The 18,685-nt window shown below is 41.0% G+C and overlaps 1 protein-coding gene across 2 annotated transcripts in view; it reads left to right on the forward strand.

Annotated features, from left to right (window-relative positions):
* The window catches only part of Elmo1 (engulfment and cell motility 1), a 606,684-nt gene that overhangs the window by 419,849 nt on the left and 168,150 nt on the right, over positions 1-18,685 (forward strand). For both annotated transcript variants that reach the window (XM_045135705.1, XM_004668852.2), the window contains exon 16: positions 8,335-8,471. In XM_045135705.1, coding sequence (XP_044991640.1) covers positions 8,335-8,471 — 137 coding nt within the window. The remainder of the gene's footprint in view (positions 1-8,334; positions 8,472-18,685) is intronic.

The following is an 18,685-nucleotide window of genomic DNA, read 5'->3' on the forward strand; positions in this document are numbered from 1 at the left end:
GTCTTAATCCTGGCACCACAATTTAGGGTCCTTGTGACTTTAGACAAGTCACCTCATCTTTCTGAATGTCTTTTTTCTAATCTTTCAAGAAGTAAAAAAGGAAAATAAACTAATTACAATCCCCAGATGCTTGTTGGAATAAGTGACCATATTTTAGATGAAGCCACTCTCCATTGCCTGGCTTGTGGCCAGTTGAAAAGTTGCTGACATGGGTACTGCTATATGGCCATGAGTTGTCAACCAGCAGGTGCCAGCTATGCAGTTGCTAAAGCTCCACTGAACTGCAGATCATGTGTTGGAAGAGGAGTATAGGAAATCCAGAAGAGTAAGTGAGGAAGAATTAATTTTCAAAGCAGTAGCCACCAGAAAGCACCCTGTGTTTGATGTTGATGACGGCAGGAAGCTGCTGCGAGGTCAGCTAAGATGTGGGTTTCAAACACTTACTTAGGGTCACCTAAAAAAGCCCATGATGGAAGGCCTCATTTCTGCAGGTTTCACCTTCCTTATATATAGGATGGAGATACCCATAATGTCTGCTTCCCTGGGAATAGTGCTTATGTAGCCCTGGCACATAATGTGCATCTAGCAATGCAGCTTATTATTGTGAGCTAACTCCTCTGTCTTCACCCAAGCAAGATAGGGCTTCTGGAGGTTTTGTTGACATGTGTTTAGGTGCAAGTGTAGAGTATGTATGTGATAAGGTATGTGTGTGTGATATATACACGTGTGAATAAATATGCATGCCCCATTCACATGTGTATGGAGGCCAGAGGAAGACATTGGATGTATATCTGTTATTCCTTATCCATATTTTTCTTTTTTAAATTATTTACATATATATGTATATGTGTATATATATGTATATATATACACATATACATATACATATATACATATACATACATATATATATATATATATATATGTAATTTGTTTGTGTGAAGAGAGAGAGAAAGACGCATACACAAACACACAGAATGGATGCATGAGGGCCTCTGGCCACTGCAAACAAACTCACATGTGCCACCTTGTGCATCTGGCTTATGTGGGAACTGGGGAACTGAACTTGAGTCCTTATGTTTCACAGGCAATTACCTTAACCACTTAAGCTTAACCTTAACCACTAATCCATCTCTCCAGCCCCATATTTTTTTCTTGAGATGGGGTCTCTCCCTAAACTGAATCTGCCGTCCATCAACAAGCCCCAGCGATTGTCCAGTCTCTGCCTATTGCAGACTAGGGGTTATAGATGTGCATTACCACAGTCAGAACCACAGGGTTCTGAGGAGTCAAACTTGGTAGCCTTGCCTGAAATGCTCTCCATAATTGCTGGAGTCAGTCACTGAAGTTATAATAACACAGGTATGGCTTCTAGACACCTCAGCTTTTGAATAAGTATACCGTTCTACACTGCTAGGACACATACTCCAAAGGCTTTGCCGCATAGGACAAACTTAGTTTCAACCATATTGATGCAGGATTTGGAGGTTCAGGAGGGGTTCCCCAGAATTTATGAACCACAAGTTTTGAGTTATGTCCTACCTTCAAAAAAGAATTAATAAAGATGAACTCAAAAAAGTAAATTCTGAATTATTATATAAGAGGAAATCACAAATTGTGGGGTTTATTTAAGGGATATTTGGATTTAAGAGAAATTTGGGCATTTAAAGAGAGTAAAGTTTCACGCAAGTGGACTTACGAGAAACTGAGGCTTTTAAAGAAAGATTAGAGTAAAACCACAAATGTATGGAGGGTAAGAGAAATTAAGGCTTTTAAAGGATTAGAATAGAGCTACAGGCATGTGGAAAGCTCACTTGAGAAAAGTGAGGCTTTCAACAAAACATTAAAGTAGAGACACAAATGCGTGTAAAGTAGAATCTAGGGTAGAGAGACTTAGGAGGAACCCAAATGGCATCTGCCATGTATTTTTCCATGTAGAGAAGTGAAGAGGGCAAATGGTAAAACTCAAGGAAAAGTGAAAGCAAAGCTGAGACCAGAAGATTGAGAGGAGAAGGGTGTAATGAAAAGAGTTAAACTCATGGTTACCACGAGTTTAGAGAAATTACATAGGTAGCAAGCCTGAAATTAGTGAGAGCACCCATGTCGTAGATCTAGGGTACTACACAAGGGATAGATTCAAAGATCAGAGGAAAATCATGCATGTAATCCAACTGAGACATTAACCCAAACTATAAAGTAGAAATAAGCAGGAAAGTTCTCCCAGACCAAGAAACTGTATTATGCTTCCCCACCTCTGGGGGAAGCCAAGATCACAATGTCCCTGTGGCTCAAGAGAAGAGAGATAGGCAGAGCCAAGGCAAAACTCAGCTGAGCAGAGCGAGGCAGAGCTAAAACACTTGATATGTATATAGATTCTGAAGGTGAAACCCAGAGCAAGCCCACCTGGGCCAACCCATCTAGGTAGCATGCTAGACTGTGGTAAAGGGGGTGCTGTAGATCAGTCTCAATCAGACAATAGTTCCATTCCTCCCAAGAGAAAATTCTTGTACCAAGACAAGGTGGCATATGCCATGGCTTCTCCTGGTTCTCTCTGGGTCTCAATTTCTTTTTATTTATTTATTATTTTTTATTAACAACTTTCATGATTGTAAACAATATACCATACTAATGCCCTCCCTCCCCCCACTTTCCCCTTTGAAACTCCATTATCCATCATATCCCCTCCCTATCTCAATCAGTTTCTCTTTTGTTTTGATGTCATGATCTTTTCCTCCCATTATGATGGTCTTGTGTAGGTAGTGTAAGGCACTGTGAGGTCATGGATATCCAAGCCATTTTGTGCCTGGGAGAGCACGTTGTAAGGAGTCCTAACCTTCCTTTGGCTCTTACATTCTTTCTTCCACCTCTTCCGCATTAGACCCTAAGCCTTGGAAGGTGTGATATAGATATTGCAGTGCTGAGCACTCCTGTCACTTCTTTCCAGTACTATGATGCCATCTGAGTCATCTCAAGGTCACTGCCATCTGAAAAGAGAAGTTTCTCTACCAAGAGTGAGAGAAGCATTAATATATAGCTATGAACATTAAGAGAAGTGCTTACTGGGCAGTTTGATGAGCATAGTATATACATTTAGCCAGATAGCAGCAGACATTATACCCCTAGGGCTCATAACTACCCCATTTTAGGTTTTCAGTATCAGGAATGTATTCCCTCCCATGGAGCAGGCCTCTAGTCCAATTAGAGGGCAGTTGGTTTCCACCATGACAGACGTGCCACTATTACACCTGTTGGCTCATTTGGCCTGGCTGGCAAAATATAAGGCTTGCAGTGTCCACTGTTGAGTATCCTCACTGGCATTTTCTCTCTCTCCCATTGAACTGCATGCAGAATGGCTTCTTCCAGCTTTGTGTCAGCTGGTCTACATGAAGGAGGTTATCAGCTCAGTTGCAGCACGATTTCTCAGTGGCCTTGTAGCCCAAGTATGTGGAGTCTTCAGCAATAGGGTCTTATCATATATCCCTGGTAGGACACCAAGGGCTTCAGCAATAGCCTGTAATGTTTGGGGGCATCAGGGACCTCCCTGGCCAACAACTCACTGTAAGGTATCCCATCCCTGAACTGAAAATTGTCTAGTAACAATCTATGGCTCCTGAGTGTTCCATTGTCTAAAAAAGTAGGTTTCCATATGATTTCTTTATATCCTCTTAGATTTTGATTAGCTCCCCCTCCACCTTTCCTTTACTCATTCTCTCCCCCTGACCTCACTTGGGCTTTTTCACCCACATTAATCTATTCTTCTACTTACATATATACAATACCATCCTATTAAGTACTCCCCTCCCTTTCTTTCTCTTCCCTTTACATCTCTTTTCTAGCTTATTGGCCTTTGCTACTGAGTTTTCTTCCTACTTAAACAGAAGTCCAATCATCTGTAGCTAGGATCCACATATGAGCCTTCTTGCAAGTAAGATTGTGTATCTTCAGTGTCGGGAAGCTGTCTGGCAGCAAGACATTAGCATAACCATAGCAGCCTACCTGTAAGCAAGATTAGGTATCTTCAGCCATTTGGCTGGTCCTTTGTACTGAGAAATGATTGAAATGCAAAAACTCTGTAATGGGAAGGTTTTTTGATAAGGAACTTGTAAAGCTCATAAAATCTTTGTCCATGGAAAAACTGTTTGTAAAAAGATATAAAAAGGAATGCTGTGAAATAAACCATGTCTTCAGTCCTGGCTTGAGGCCTTGCTTCAGCCCTGGACTGGGGTCCATGCTTTCACTCTTTCTTCTGTCTTTCCTTAATCCTCACTCCCCATCAGGCTCGAACCCTTTCAGCCGGCAGGCTCTGGCACAGTACTATAGTAAATAAAAGTGGGGACAGTGGACACCCTTGTCTTGTTCCTAATTTTAGTGGAAAAGCTTCCAGTTTTTCCATATTTAGCAATATATTGGCTGTAGGCTTGTCACAAACAGCCTTTATTATGTTGAGATATGTTCCTTCTATTCCCAGTCTCTGTAGGACTTTTATCACGAAGGGATGTTGGATTTTTGTCAAATGCTTTCTCTGCATCTAATGAGATGATCATGTGATTTTTGTCCTTCAGTCCATTTATATAATGTATTACATTTATCGATTTGCATATGTTGAACCATCCCTGCATCTCTGGGATAAAGACTACTTGGTCAGGGTAAATGATCTTTCTGATATATTCTCGTATTCTGTTTGCCAATATTTTGTTGAGAATTTTTGCATCTATGTTCATGTGGGAGATTGGTCTGTAATTTTCTTTCTTTCTTTCTTTCTTTTTTGTTCTGTCTTTGCCTGGTTTTGGTATCAGGTTGATGCTGGCTTCATAGAAGGAGTTTGGTAGGATTCTTTCTTTTTCTATTTTATGGAAAAGTTTAAGAAGCAATGGTGTTAGCTCTTCCCTGAAGGTCTGGTAAAATTTACCAGTGAATCCATCTGGACCTGGACTTTTTTTAGTTGGGAGGTTTTTGATAACTGCTTGGATCTCCATACTTGTTATAGGTCTATTTAAGTGATTAATCTCATCTTGATTTAATTTAGGTAGGTCACATAAATCAAGGAAATCATCCATTTCTTTCAAATTTTCATACTTTGGAGAGTATATGTTTTTATAGTATGTCCCTATGGTTTTTCAATTTCTTTCTTTTAAATTTTTTTATTTATTTTTGAGAGAGAGAAGGGGTGCATGTAGGCCTTAGCTGTCACGAACGAACTCTAGATGTGTGTGCCCCCTTGTGCACATATGCAACATTATGCACTTGCGTCACTGTACATCTGGCTATGTGAACCTGGAGATTCAAGTATGAGTTCCTAGGCTTCACAGGCAAGTACCTTAACCCCTAAGCCATCTCTCCAGCCCTGCATCTCAATTTCTAACCAAAACTGCCTAAAAGGAACTCACTTTCTCCTATCCTCCTTCAATGTCACTTTTTTAAGTTTAATTCTTCAATATAACATAACCAGAAATATGATAACCTTTCAAATAGTTTGATTTAACCTTTTAAAAATAATCTTTAGTGTTTCTAAATTAAAACTCAGAAGCTCTAATTAGAAACACTTTTTAAATGAAAACTTAGGAAAGGCATACAACAAGCATGTATATTGCTTCTAACAGTTATGAATATAGCAAAGGGACTAGAGAGATGGCTTAGCAGTTAAGGTGCTTGCCTGTGAAGCCTAAGAGCCCAGGTTCAATTCTCCAGGTCCCACATAAGCCAGACACACAAAAGTGAGACAAACACAAGATCACACATGCCCTCTAGGTGGCACAAACATTTGGAGTTCAATTGTAGTGGTGGGTGTGCCAATTCTCTCTCTCTCTCTCTCTCTAAAAAAAAAAAAAAATGAATACAGGCAAAACATCAGCAGTTCTGTCTTAATAAATGCAAATTAATTAATTTTTAAATATTTAAGTGACTTTAAGAAGCACCTAAAACCTCTTAAAAATCTTGACCTTTTCATTTACTCTGTAAGGAATGGAAAATTGCAGGATTAAAACATGGCATTTTCTTCAACTTTAAAACATTTGTCTGCCATTGCAGTAAGCATGAACAAGCACTTTTCTTTTAAAGCCAAAATCACAGAGATTAATTTTTTTAAAAATAAAATTTTATTTACTTATTTGCAAACAAAGAGGGAGAGATTAGGAAAAAGAGAGATACAAGGGGCACACCAGAACTTCTTATCCTGCAAACAGACTCCAGATGCATGCACTACTTTGTGCATCTGGTTTTACATGGATACTGGAGAAATCAAACCTGTGCCAGGAGCCTTTACAAGCAAGTGCCTTTATCCATTAAGCCATCTCTGTAGCCTGAATTTTTTGACTATAAAATTTTAAATGAGTTATAGTAGTAGAGTTGATAGATGTGAGAAAGAAGTAGGTCATGAAGTTCTAAGAGTGGGGAGTGTATTAGTCAGTGTTCTCTAGAGGAACAGAACCGATCGAATGAATTGTATTAAAAGCAAATTTATTGGATTATTTTATGACAGTCCAACAATAGCAGATTACAGGCCTGAGAGTCAAGGAACCTGGTAGCTGCTCAGTCCACGAGACTGGATGCCTCAGCAGTCCTAATCCAGCACTGAAGGCCTGGAGGAGTCCTGGAGAGACTCTTCAGTCCCCACTGGAAAGCAACAAGCAGCACAGCCAGGTGGGAGGGAGAATGCTTTCCAGAGCTTCTTTTGATAAAGCCTCCCCTCCTAGAGGAGCTCTGGGGAAAGGGCTCACCCTGGGGGAAGGATTCCCCCTGTAGTTAATCCTATCTGGAAGCAACCTCAGAGACCCACTTATGAGAAATGTCTGTGGATTCCTAAACAGATCAAGTTGACACAAACTTAACCATCACAGGGAGGAAAGGTGAAAGAGGTGCTGCTTATGTGCTAAAATTTAAATTTCCATGGTTACTTTAATTTTTTAACTTTTTCATTGAGAATTTTAAAACATAAACATAAACCTTCTTTGACCCTACAACCCATATTCCACTGAGTCCCATGCTCTTTCAAAGTAGTTCTTCTGTGTTGCTATCTTATTATTTTGTCCTCCTTCATTCTCTATGATAAAATGTTTGAGGCAGTTCGTGTGACTGAGCCCCAAAAGTAAACAGCAGGAATGTTTTGGGGCCTGTTCTTGCAGACTCCACTTTGCTAGAAATCAGAGAAGAATCTGACTTTTCCTTATCTCTTGCCTAATCTGTTTCCATAAACTGCCTGAGTCCCACTCTGGGAGGAAGTCTCCCTTTCCTAAATGTAAGATTTAAATCTGATCCTGGAATTCTGATTGGTGAAGCTTGATGCTACACTTGGTGTCATGGCTGGGCTCTTCTTGAGTCAGCCCCTAGCCTAGACCAATCAGCCTTTTCTGAGGCTCACCTGGGCCTGAAGGTAAAAACCACTACAATAAGGTTATAAATAGATCCTTAGCTGATATATTTATAACAAGGACAAGCTCTTTTCTTGGCTTTGTATCTCTCCTGAACTTCCAGGTTACTGTCCTAGTAAACCTCCCACGTAGGCCCTCTATCCCCTCCTGCCTTCCTCATGGCAGGAACTCTCTGCACATTTTTTTCTTTCCTCTCCAAATCCCTTGTCATGTTTCTCTCAGGCCCATACTCAGCACATAGGCTGTGTAACCATTCCTCTTCCTGTTGCCATACATCCCTAAATAAATGTAATAATTTAATAATTATCATTCTCAGTCTTGTTTTATCCCAGTTTCTTGGTAAAACAGACACAAGCTCAGAGTTTGGAATTTAACCTTTCTTAACCCCCCCTTGGCTGACTTCATGGATTCATGTGAGGCCTGAACTTTGATGGCATCAGAGCCACTTCATTGCTTTGACATCCAGCTATCTGTGCCTGGGCATGTAAAGCAAATGGTTAATGGCATCAGATGGTGAATGATCTCAATGTTCCCTTCTCAGTGCCATAAGAGGGAAAGAGCCCCCTAGAGAAATAACCATGAATGCTATTTTCAAGGTTAGTAGTAATTGTGTATTCCAAAAAGCCCATCCTCTGCCAATTATTCTGTTAAGAAAGGAGGAGTTAAGGATGATAGAGGCACTTGCTAGAGAGAGCAGTTGGAATAGTCTGTCTGAAGCCACCATCAGCAGTCATGGTGCAAAGCCCTAGGGTCACATCCTGAGGTAGGTTAGTAGCTGACATTTTGTAATCACAATATGTGCCCCAGGGTAGGTCTTCTAAGTTATGTAGGGCTTGTCCTTTATTGCTTTTTAAAGATGACTTTTTTTCCTGTGGTCACTTAAGATGTGTCATTGTATCTACTTGTTGTGTCCTCTAATCCCTCTATTTTAAAATGTGCCCCCTTTTTTCCCATCTCTTTCCTCCAGCTAGTGAGACCTGCAATGATTTCCACCCGATGTTCTTCACCCATGACAGATCCTTTGAGGAGTTTTTCTGCATCTGTATCCAGCTCCTGAACAAGACATGGAAGGAAATGAGGGCAACTTCTGAAGACTTCAACAAGGTAAAGGTGGTCTGAGGAGAGACAGGAGGTGCCCATGTTGTCTGAGAGAGAGACATAAGCTCCTATCTTATCTGAGAGAAAGACAGGAGCTCCCTGTATTGTGTGGGAGAGAGACAGGAGCTCCCATCTTGTCTGAAGGAGAGATGGTAGCTTCCTGTGTTGTCAGAGGGGGAAACAGGAGCTCCCTTTGTTATTAGAGTACTGTCCTTAGGCCTCTGGGGTGGTGTGTGCTCTCTCACCTGTGCAGAGGAAGTGGTTGGCCAATGGGAGAATGAGGAAGGTGTGATTTGGGGGGGGGGGTTGCTTCAAGAATGGAAGCCATCACTAGGGATCTACCTGGAGTAGCTCAATTTCTTGCAAGGGTATGATTTGCCCATCGCCATGTAGGAGAATGTTGTGTGCAGAGAAAAATCTCAATCACCTTGGAGGAAGTAGAAGCAAAGTCTGTACTTTCGGAGATAACACCTTTATTTTGGTTACATGTCTGGACTACAGTAATGACTAGTTTTAGTGTTGGGGCAGGTATGTTTTAGTCTTTACTACTAGTAATGTGCATGCCATATATGGCTCTGAGTATGGCCATCCCCATCAGCCAAACCCACTCACTTGGCACAAAGGGCAATAATGATTGCTAAGAGTATGACTCTGGTCTCACCTTCACAGCAAAGTTGCTTTGTAATCTTTACATCCCTATCACCTCTTTAAATTTACATCTCATCCTTCTTTTCTTACAGTTCAGTTAGTTAGAGCATTTGTTCCTTTCCTTCTATTTAAAATACTAAGCACTGTCCTGGTGATGTGCCTCTAGCAAGCACTGGCCTGCAAGCTGCAGTCTAGAGCTGCAGTTGTTGTTCTGAGCAGTTGTAATGTAGCAGGCATGAGTCAAGAAGGAGAGCTGAGGAAAGGAGCCTGTTAATTCCCTTGTAACCATAGCTGAAGCTTTCTTAGTGCTCTTCACTTGATTATAAGAGATGACAATTTAGGTGCAAATCATCCCTGGAGAGAGGAGGCCTTTGTACACTTAGGCCAGAAGAAGAGATTTAAATCAATAATCCTTGAAAGTAGCTGTGGCCACTGTGTCCTGAACCAACCCAGTTATCGTATGCTAGAGGGATGTGGGGTGGGGGAGCCAAATGAGGAGATATCCGGTCCTCTGGGAGAAGGTGATCTCATTAGCCATGTGCTTTGGAGTTAGGTACAGAATAGATATCAGAGGAGGGTCACACATGGGAAAAACAAGGAATTTTCATTTTCCACATTGGTTTATTTATTTATTTATTTACTTATTGGTTTTCTGAGGTAGGGTCTCAGGCTAGCTCAGGCTGACCTGGAATTCACTATGTAGTCTCAGGATGGCCTTGAACTCTTGGCAATCCTACTACCTCTGCCTCCCGAGTGCTGGGATTAAAGGAATGCATCACCATGCCTGTCCTACATTTTGTTTTTATAACTTGTAACCAGAAGAGCATATCAGAATATGTATATATAGTGTATATATGAAAACGTGCAAATATACCTATATATATACATATATATATATGTATGTATATATACACACACATACATAAATATACATATACATATATATGTATATACACACACACACACACACACACACACACACACACATATATTTGACATCTCTTTTTATTTTTCTTTTTCTTTTTTGGTTTTTCAAGGTAGGGTCTCACTGTAGCCCAGGCTTACCTGGAATTCACTGTGTAGTCTCAGGGTGGCCTTGAACTCACGGTGATCCTCCTACCTCTGCCTACCGAGTGCTGGGATTAAAGGCGTGCGCCACCACACCCGGCTGACTTTCTATATTCATTTCCCATTGCTCTTGTAAAACATGATTGTAGACATAGCAACTTAGACAACTCAGATTTATTGTCTTACAGTTCCAAATGTCAGAAACTAAAAATGAGTCTTACTAGGCTAAAGTCAAGGCATCAAGCAGAGCTTTGTTTCTTCCTGAAGGCTCTAGGAGAGAACCTCTTTCCAGGTTCTAAAGGCCCCTAAATTCCTTTGTTTGCATCCTATTTCTCTATCTCCAGAGCTAGAAGCTATAGGTCCCATCCCATCCTTCTGATGACATATCTGCCTTATAAGGATCCTGTGATTGCACTGAACTTTGATAACCCAGAATAGTAATCTCATGCCTTCAGATCATCAAAGAAGGAACTTAATTCTACCTGCAGCCTAGATACCCTTTTGCCATGTGAGGTAGCATAGTCACAGGTCCTCAGGATTAGAACATGACCATCCTGGGGGTCATTTTTATGCCCATCACAGTCTACATTTGATTTGTATCTATGTTTGATTTTTATGGCTGCATGTAACCTTTTAATGAAATATAGATAGACTATCTTTTTTGTTTATTTCCTTGCTTACTTATTTGCTGGTGGACATGATCCCACTTACAGAGTTCTGCTGGTAGTTGCTGCAATACAGATATGCTCACATCCCTTTTCTATTATGGCTCTGTTCTGCCTGTAGTCAACTTTTGTGGTAGTGTGAATAGATGGCCCCAATATATTCAGTGTTTGTTACAGATTGTACTTTAGATCTGCAGCCAACTGGCTGGAGGAGGTGGATTTTAGGGTTCAGCACTAAGGTGTGGTGGTGGATTTGAAATTCCAATCTAAAAATATGCAAAGTGCCAGAGTTCCTCCTGAAGTTCCTGAAGTGTGCTGAGTGGTTTTGCTTTTGGCTTATGGCTTAGACCTGTGAAAGCAGAGCCAGCTTGTTCTGCCATAACGGAATTTCCCCTGGGATCTGTAAGCTTCAATAAATCCCTTCCTTTATAACTGTGCCTGGCTTGGAAGTTCATCTCAGTGACCTAAAGCTGTCTGCTACACTTTTTAATTTAAAAGAAAAGAAGATAAAGCGAAGAAGGGCCCTGTGTGAGAGTCACCACTGGAATTTGAAGACAGTCTTTCTGGTTTTGTTTTTTTTTTGTTGTTGTTGTTGCTTGGTTGGTTGGTTGTTATTTTTTGTTTGGTTGGTTTTTAACTGCTGTCTGCCTATCAGCCTCTGCCCCACTTTGCTTGATAACAAATGGAAGAAGAAAAAAGTGCTGAAATTGGAATCAGTTCACTTTTCCTCCTGTTATTAACTTGGTAGCAGAGGAGATTGAATTTAGGAACAAATGAGTATTTGGAGTTACAGGTAGGTTGATTTACGTTTTGTTTGTTTCTAACTCTTCAAATTCAGATTCAGATATGTACTAAAAGAGCCTAACATGAAACATCATTTCTTGCGAACATTACTGGACACTGTCTTGGCTTAGCCAATTTGTACCCAGCATGGGAGTTAGATTTACTTGTCAGCCCTGAGCCCTGGGGTTGTAAGAGGGCCCAGCTGCCTGACATCCTTGGCTTTTCACTGAAGAAGCAGTGCCCTCAATTCAAAACTGAAATGTCTCCATTGCATTATGCCGGATTCTACCAGAGGCAGCACCTACCACCCCGTGGGTTGGACATCAGATGTAGATACACCTAGGGCTTGGGCTAGTTAATGCCACTGCTCAGAATGCTTAGAAATGCAGCAGTCTTTCTGTTCTCCCAGGCTTAAGAAGATGCAGATGGGATGTTTTTTATTTATGTAAGAGAAGTACATTGGAGGGTGGCTAAAATATTTATGTTTTGAGGAGTACTTTAACTTTCTCAATGTAGCAGTATGCAAAATAATCCATTGACTTGGCCCATTGAGCTTGTATTCTATGTTTTTTGCCTTTATCACTAATATTTCAGAGCATGTATTATTCACTTTTATGGGTATTAGAAAAGAGCTAAAGTGTGGCCAGTTGCCTTCACACACAAGTGGTCCCATCACCATTTCATTGAAACCTTCCTTTCTGAGCAGTAGGATATAGGAAACAGATGGTGTTTTAGGCACAGGGATCTGACTTAAAGCTTGTATAGGTTACTCTTCCATGTTCAGTGTTCCAATGAGGGCTTATATGTTGGAGTTGGATATGTGTGTGTAACTTGACTTAAAGCTTGTGTGGGTGACTGTTCCATATTCAGTATTCTAACAAGGGTTTACATGTCAGAAATGGGTATGTGTGTAGCAGTGTCTTATGTCTTATCCTGACTTCACATTAGGATTGCATGGGTCTGTTATCCCATGCTCAGTTACATCTCAGACCTACTAAAGCATGGGTGGAGCAAAGCTAGTCAATGAATAGTTTCACGAGGGTAGAGTTGATCATTAACAGTTATTTGTGTGGATATAATTAATATCAGGGTTTTTTGACACACTCTCCTGTTGTCCACCTTATGAGGGCCAGGGGGTGATGTCCACCCTCTGCTCATGCTATCGTTTTCCCTGCCATCATGGAGCTTCCCCTCGAGTCTGTAAACCAAAGTAAACCCCTTTTTCTTCCACAAGTGATTTCTCTTGGTCAAGTGATTTCGACCAGCAATATGAACCTGACTGCAACAGTAAAGTACCGAGGAGTAGGATTATTGCCAGGCACCTTGACTGTGTGGCTTTGGCCTTTTGGAACGGATTTTCAAGAGGAATGTGGAAGGATTTGAAACCTTGGCCTAAGAGATGTCTTCCAGTGCAGTAAGTACAGCTTGATGGACTATTCTGGTCAGAGTTGAAAGACCTGAATGCAGTAAGAACTATGGACTGTGAGATTTGGTTTATGAGGGTGAGAAAGAGCTTTGAGTGGACTGGGCTAGCAGTTTGTGTGAAGCTTGCAGTTATGACTGTGTCCTGAGAATTTGTGCAGAAATGGGCTGGTGTGAGCAGAGGAATATGGCACAGAAAAAAAAAAAATTGAAATCTTTGGGCCTAAACTGCTGCCCATTCACCTGCAAATTGTTTAAGAGATTACAGCCTTTGAGATTGGGCCAGTTGACCTTCACTGGGACAACAGGAAGAATGTAGACTCTTTTGAAGGGGCTTGAGTGTTCAAGGAGTGTCCTGTTCTTCAAAGTCTGCTTTATTCCCCCCCCCTGGATTAAAAAATTGGCACCCTACCTGGTATTGTGGAGTATAAGAAATTCAGGAAAGGAGAGTCATTGAGTTTGCAACATGGCCTTGTGTTTTGGAGATGGTCATGGGCATTGTGAAGCAGGTTTGATGGATGCCTTCATGGAGACCCCATGGGGCCATGAGGATGAACCATGGATTGCAGTGGAGACCCAGTGGAGATGCCGGGACCACAAGATGGCTGCTAAGGAAAGCTGTCAGCCTGATGAACTTTTCTAGGACTGTGAGTAGCCTAGCTGGAGGGGCTGAATTGGAACTCCAGACACTTGTTGCTGGTTAGAATTATCAGACTTGGAGATTTGTCACTGGCTAGAGTTGTTAGACTTGAAGCTACAAAGTTGCCCTGTTTTAAATCTTATATTGGCTGAATGTTTCTTTGCAATGCCCAGTGCCATCTTTTGCAGTGTGAATGTTTCTTCTGTGCCATTATGGGGTTTGGGGTAGTATTTTATGGTATTATGGCTCAGTTAAAAGATCTTGGACTATGGGGATGTATGAACATCACTGGAATTGATAAAAAATTATGGGGACTTTTAAAGTTGGATGAATGCATTGCATTTTACATCATGTGTGGTTACCAGTTTATGGGGGCCAACAGCAGAATGTGGTGGTTTGAGTCAGGTGTCCCCCATAAACTTAGGTGTTCTGGATGCTAGGTTCTCCAGCTGATAGAGATTTGGGAATTAACGCCTCCTAGAGGGAGCATATTGTTGGGGGTGGGTTATGGGTGTTTAAAAAAATAATTAGTATCAGCTTCACGCATAGCATATATCACCACTGGTAAATATTGCCTACACTGATGTGAGATATAGTTCTAATTTTCATTCTGCTACTGAAGAGTTCTATGCTTGAAAATTATCAAAAATAAATAAATGAAGATTAGCATCTCATCTTCTCTCATGGTGGTGTGATATTAAATTGAAGCAATAATATAAAAATTCTTTGAACAAATAAAAGGTCTTGTGATTTTTTAATCCATCATCATGACAAATCTTGTCTGTGAAGCATGAGTAAATATTCTTTAAAAAACATCTTGGATACATTTTGTTAGAAAGAGAAAGGTGAACCTGTCTATGAAGCCCACATTGAATTCTGAGCTGAATTAATAACCTATTTAAGTGGCAAAAATAAGGTGTTAGCTAAAAATTTCGTGGATTTCAGCAGACTCATTTTTCAACTTTATTAAGTACTTTCATTTCCTAGTGGCACACCATAGGCAGCAGCCTACGTAACAGTTACAAGTCCCAGGAGTCTAGTGTCTTTAACAGTTGTTAAAAATTAAGTAAGGCCTCTTCATCGATTAACTACGGGCCTAGGTATACCTGAGTCTTCATAGAGTCCATCAACTATCTGTTTATGGCATTCGTGGCACTATCAAAATCAACACTATAAACCAAAACTTTGTCATGTATTCAACATGTCAAGAGAAAGTAATCATTTGAAACTGTCCTCATTGTAAACTAAAAAGCCTATTTTGAAATTTTATTCAGTAGCATAATAAGCAAGGCACACATGCTAGAGTTTAGAATCTTGGGCTCACAGATGAGAAACTATCTCTGCTTAAAATAGCAGACTGTGCTCTGGGAAAGCTCAGGCCCAACAAAGCTGCAGCTGCCCCTGGACAGGCTGTGAGCTTCTTCCAGTCAGTAGGAGAAAATTCCATTAGGAAGAATTAAAGAATGGGCCAAAAGGAAACATCTTGGAATTCATTGGAATTGGATCCAGAGAAAATAACCAACTAATCACCTGTTGTAGATTGTGGTATGGTATAGAAAGGGAATCATGTTTTAAATGTTCAAGATAGCAATCACATGAACTGAAAATGTAACATGTTTGCTCTTCAAACTGCTTTCAGCTTGCTGACTTTCTGTGCATTCTTTTCAGGAGACAAATATATATTCAAGAGTCCCCTTCCTAGGCCTGCTCAACTTCATAGTGGGGCAAATGGTGCTCTGTTGGTTTGCTGAGCTGGCCTAGGGAATGAAAGGTGGTCTGTAACTCACACCATGAATAAACATGAACCCCCTCATTTCCATGAGGCAGGTGACTGTAAAATATCTTGGCGCAAGTCATGAAAGGATGCTTTGTGTGCTAGTGCCCAGGGAAGCTGGGAGGACTCAGCCTTGTTTATCTTCATTAGAATTCCATCTATTGATACTGTTACTGATCTGAACTGGACCTGATATGGCTTGTAAAGTAGGTGTGAGTTTTAACTAAAATATTAATATTTAAGTACAAGAGAAATCTTTGAAAGGATCCTAATGTCATACAATGAGATTATACAATTTTTATCTGTGTAGGCCACTAACAAGTATTAATTCAAAAAGCTTCTCATCGTCACAACAGGTTTTTGAGTTTGCCACACAAGCAGCCAGCCTCTTGTTCAAGCATGTACATTAGATGAAGAGATTCTTTCTTCCTTTGGTATTTTCCATTGGATAGGTAGCAAGGGGTTTCTTGTATGTGTGCCTTTAAGTTGCTTATTTAAGGTAGCACTAACTTTTTTCCATGGACTTTGCCACATTTTATGAGACAGCAATCAAAGTATGTCCCCCTATAGTCCTTATCCATCACAACTATATCTCAAGATGGCAGGAAGATCAAGAGTGACTGATAACTTTTGTTTCTTTTAACAAACATATTTTTTTACATAGACCTTAGTGTATGTGTTGTATAAAAAGAAATGTGTTAATAACAGTTAGCACGGGGCAGCCTAAGTCAGGGAGACCATTGTGGTATATTTTCCAGTCTCTTGTATTTCCACCCCCTGAAAGCTTCTTTAGAGCTATTTCTCTCATTGTCACCTTTTATTGAAATTAAAACTACAGAAATATTGTATATTTATTTGTGTATATTTATTCTTTAATTTTTTATTTATTTGCAAGTAGAGAGGCTGAGAGAAAGAGAAGGTAGAAAATAAGAATGGGCACTCAGGGCCTCTTGCCACTACAAGTGAACTCCAGACACATTTGCACCACTTTGTGCATATGGCTTTAAGTGGGAATCAAACCTAGGATGACAGACTTTGCAAGAAAGCACCTTAACCACTAAGTCATCTCTCCAGCCATATATGTTTCCACTTTAAACATAAAAGGAAGGGGTTTTATTGCTCCTCCAGTACCAATGTTTGCCCCCTGTGAGTGCATCCCTCTCCCACCTTGAATAGCCAGACTAAGACAGTAGGAGGATCTGATGGTAGTGGCCTTGACCATTTACTCTAACTACCAAGTCTTTCTTCATTTTTATACTGGTAGTTGGAATAATAATAAATAATAGTATTTTCTAGTCACTATGAGGGTTAGGCCCTCAAAGATTTGCTTTTCAAATAAAAGGTGCATATCGCAACAGACAAAACCTAGGGTAGTATTTACATATGGTTGTATAATATAATTTGCTACTTTGAGTTCCCAAGGTAGATTACTCAAATACCTATAAATATATTGTTTTGCTCATGCCTGTTTATGGAGTTCCATCACAGCTTGTTCACAGAGAAGATTTGACCACAATAAATTCCTAAGTAATAAAGCTCTTTTTTAGGTTCCTGTTGCTGAGGCTCTCTCCTCCCCAGTCCACCCCAAACATACTGCAGATGACTCAGGGCTGGGCCCAGTGGTGACCAAAGAGCCCAGGTCCTCCTCCCTTTCACCTGGATTAGCTTGTGCAAGGGACTCAGCCCTGTGGGCTTTTGACTTCTCATTTGTGAGATGAGACTAGGAACATTACCCACATCTTGGATAATTTGCAGTCTCTTGCTATCAGGTGATAGGCTATTTGGCTCAGTTCTGCTGGGAGCCAGCACCAGGCAGTGGTGACATGAAGTTGGAAGAAGACTGCATGACACAAGGTTCTATGTGTCCTGAGCAAGAGGATGATCCTTGAGACAGCTCTAACAGCAAACATTTTCAGGAAAGGTGGACAAGCCACCCTATCAGAGTAAGTGACCAACTCCATGGAACAACCATGGCTGCAGTTACAGCAGCACAGAGAATCTGGAGACAGCCATGTGATGGTTGATTGCTGGTTGTCAGGTTGATGAATATCTTTGCCTTCTGTTAAGGATGTTCTAGATTAGATTAATTGAGGTGGGAAGACTAACTGTGGACAGTGTCCTCACTTTGGACTGCATATGACCAGCTGTATCAGCCACCTGCCACCATGCCTTCCTCATCTTAATGGACTGTAACCTAGAACAATAAAGTGCAATAATCCCCCCAGAAACTGATTTTCATCAAATATTTTATCCCAGCAATGAGAAGATAACTGATACAGACCGTTTCTAAGTACCCTGCACGTCCCCCTGCCTGCTGCTTCCACACTTACACAAGATAGTGTAGGAGCATTCAGGCCTCCAAGAATTCTGGTTTGCTGATCCTGTTCATGTAGTTGCTGTAAAATTGGTTAAATTGTTGAAATCTATTTAAAGATTAACAATGACTTTTAATGTGCTAGAGGCATTGGAAGCATGTTTTGCTTTCTGTGCATTCTCTACCACTGGAGCATTTGTAGATACAGCTTCACAAATCATTTTAGAGAAGCCTGAAGCACTAAATCTACATTCGGTATACTCCTCTGTGATCCAGCCCTGGCGTGGAGCTCTTCCTCCTTCTGAGAGAGCCACGCCATCATACATCAAAAGGGCCCCAGCTGAAACTAAGAAAAACTAGCGAAACAAGCAAGGGTGCTGTTTTCTTGGTGAACCGGGTACCAGCACAAGGGTGAAGGAGATCAACACAGAAAAATCAACTCCTACCAAATCAGAGAGCCAGAGACCCAGAGGCCCCCAACACCTCATCACTGAAGCAGACCAAAAATGAACCCAACAGGGCTCAGGGAAATTTTGTGGAAGAGGGGGCAGAAAGAATGTCAGAGCCATGTGTTAGGTCATGTTATGCAGACATATATCCTACCCATAACTGTGGGCTAACTCCTCAACGCATGACCCATATACTTCAAAAGGGAGGGGGCCAGAGGAGGGGTAGGTAATGGATGAGCCTAATAATGGAACCAAATTGACTGTATTTGCTGAGTACAAAACTAATTAATAAAAAAATTAGTGGGCTGGAGAGATGGCTTAGCGGTTAAGCGCTTGCCTGTGAAGCCTAAGGACCCCGTTTCGAGGCTCGGTTCCCCAGGTCCCACGTTAGCCACATGCACAAGGGGGCGCACGCGTCTGGAGTTCGTTTGCAGAGGCTGGAAGCCCTGGCACGCCC

The sequence above is a fragment of the Jaculus jaculus genome, chromosome 16, assembly GCF_020740685.1.
Source record: "Jaculus jaculus isolate mJacJac1 chromosome 16, mJacJac1.mat.Y.cur, whole genome shotgun sequence".
Taxonomy (NCBI): domain Eukaryota; kingdom Metazoa; phylum Chordata; class Mammalia; order Rodentia; family Dipodidae; genus Jaculus; species Jaculus jaculus.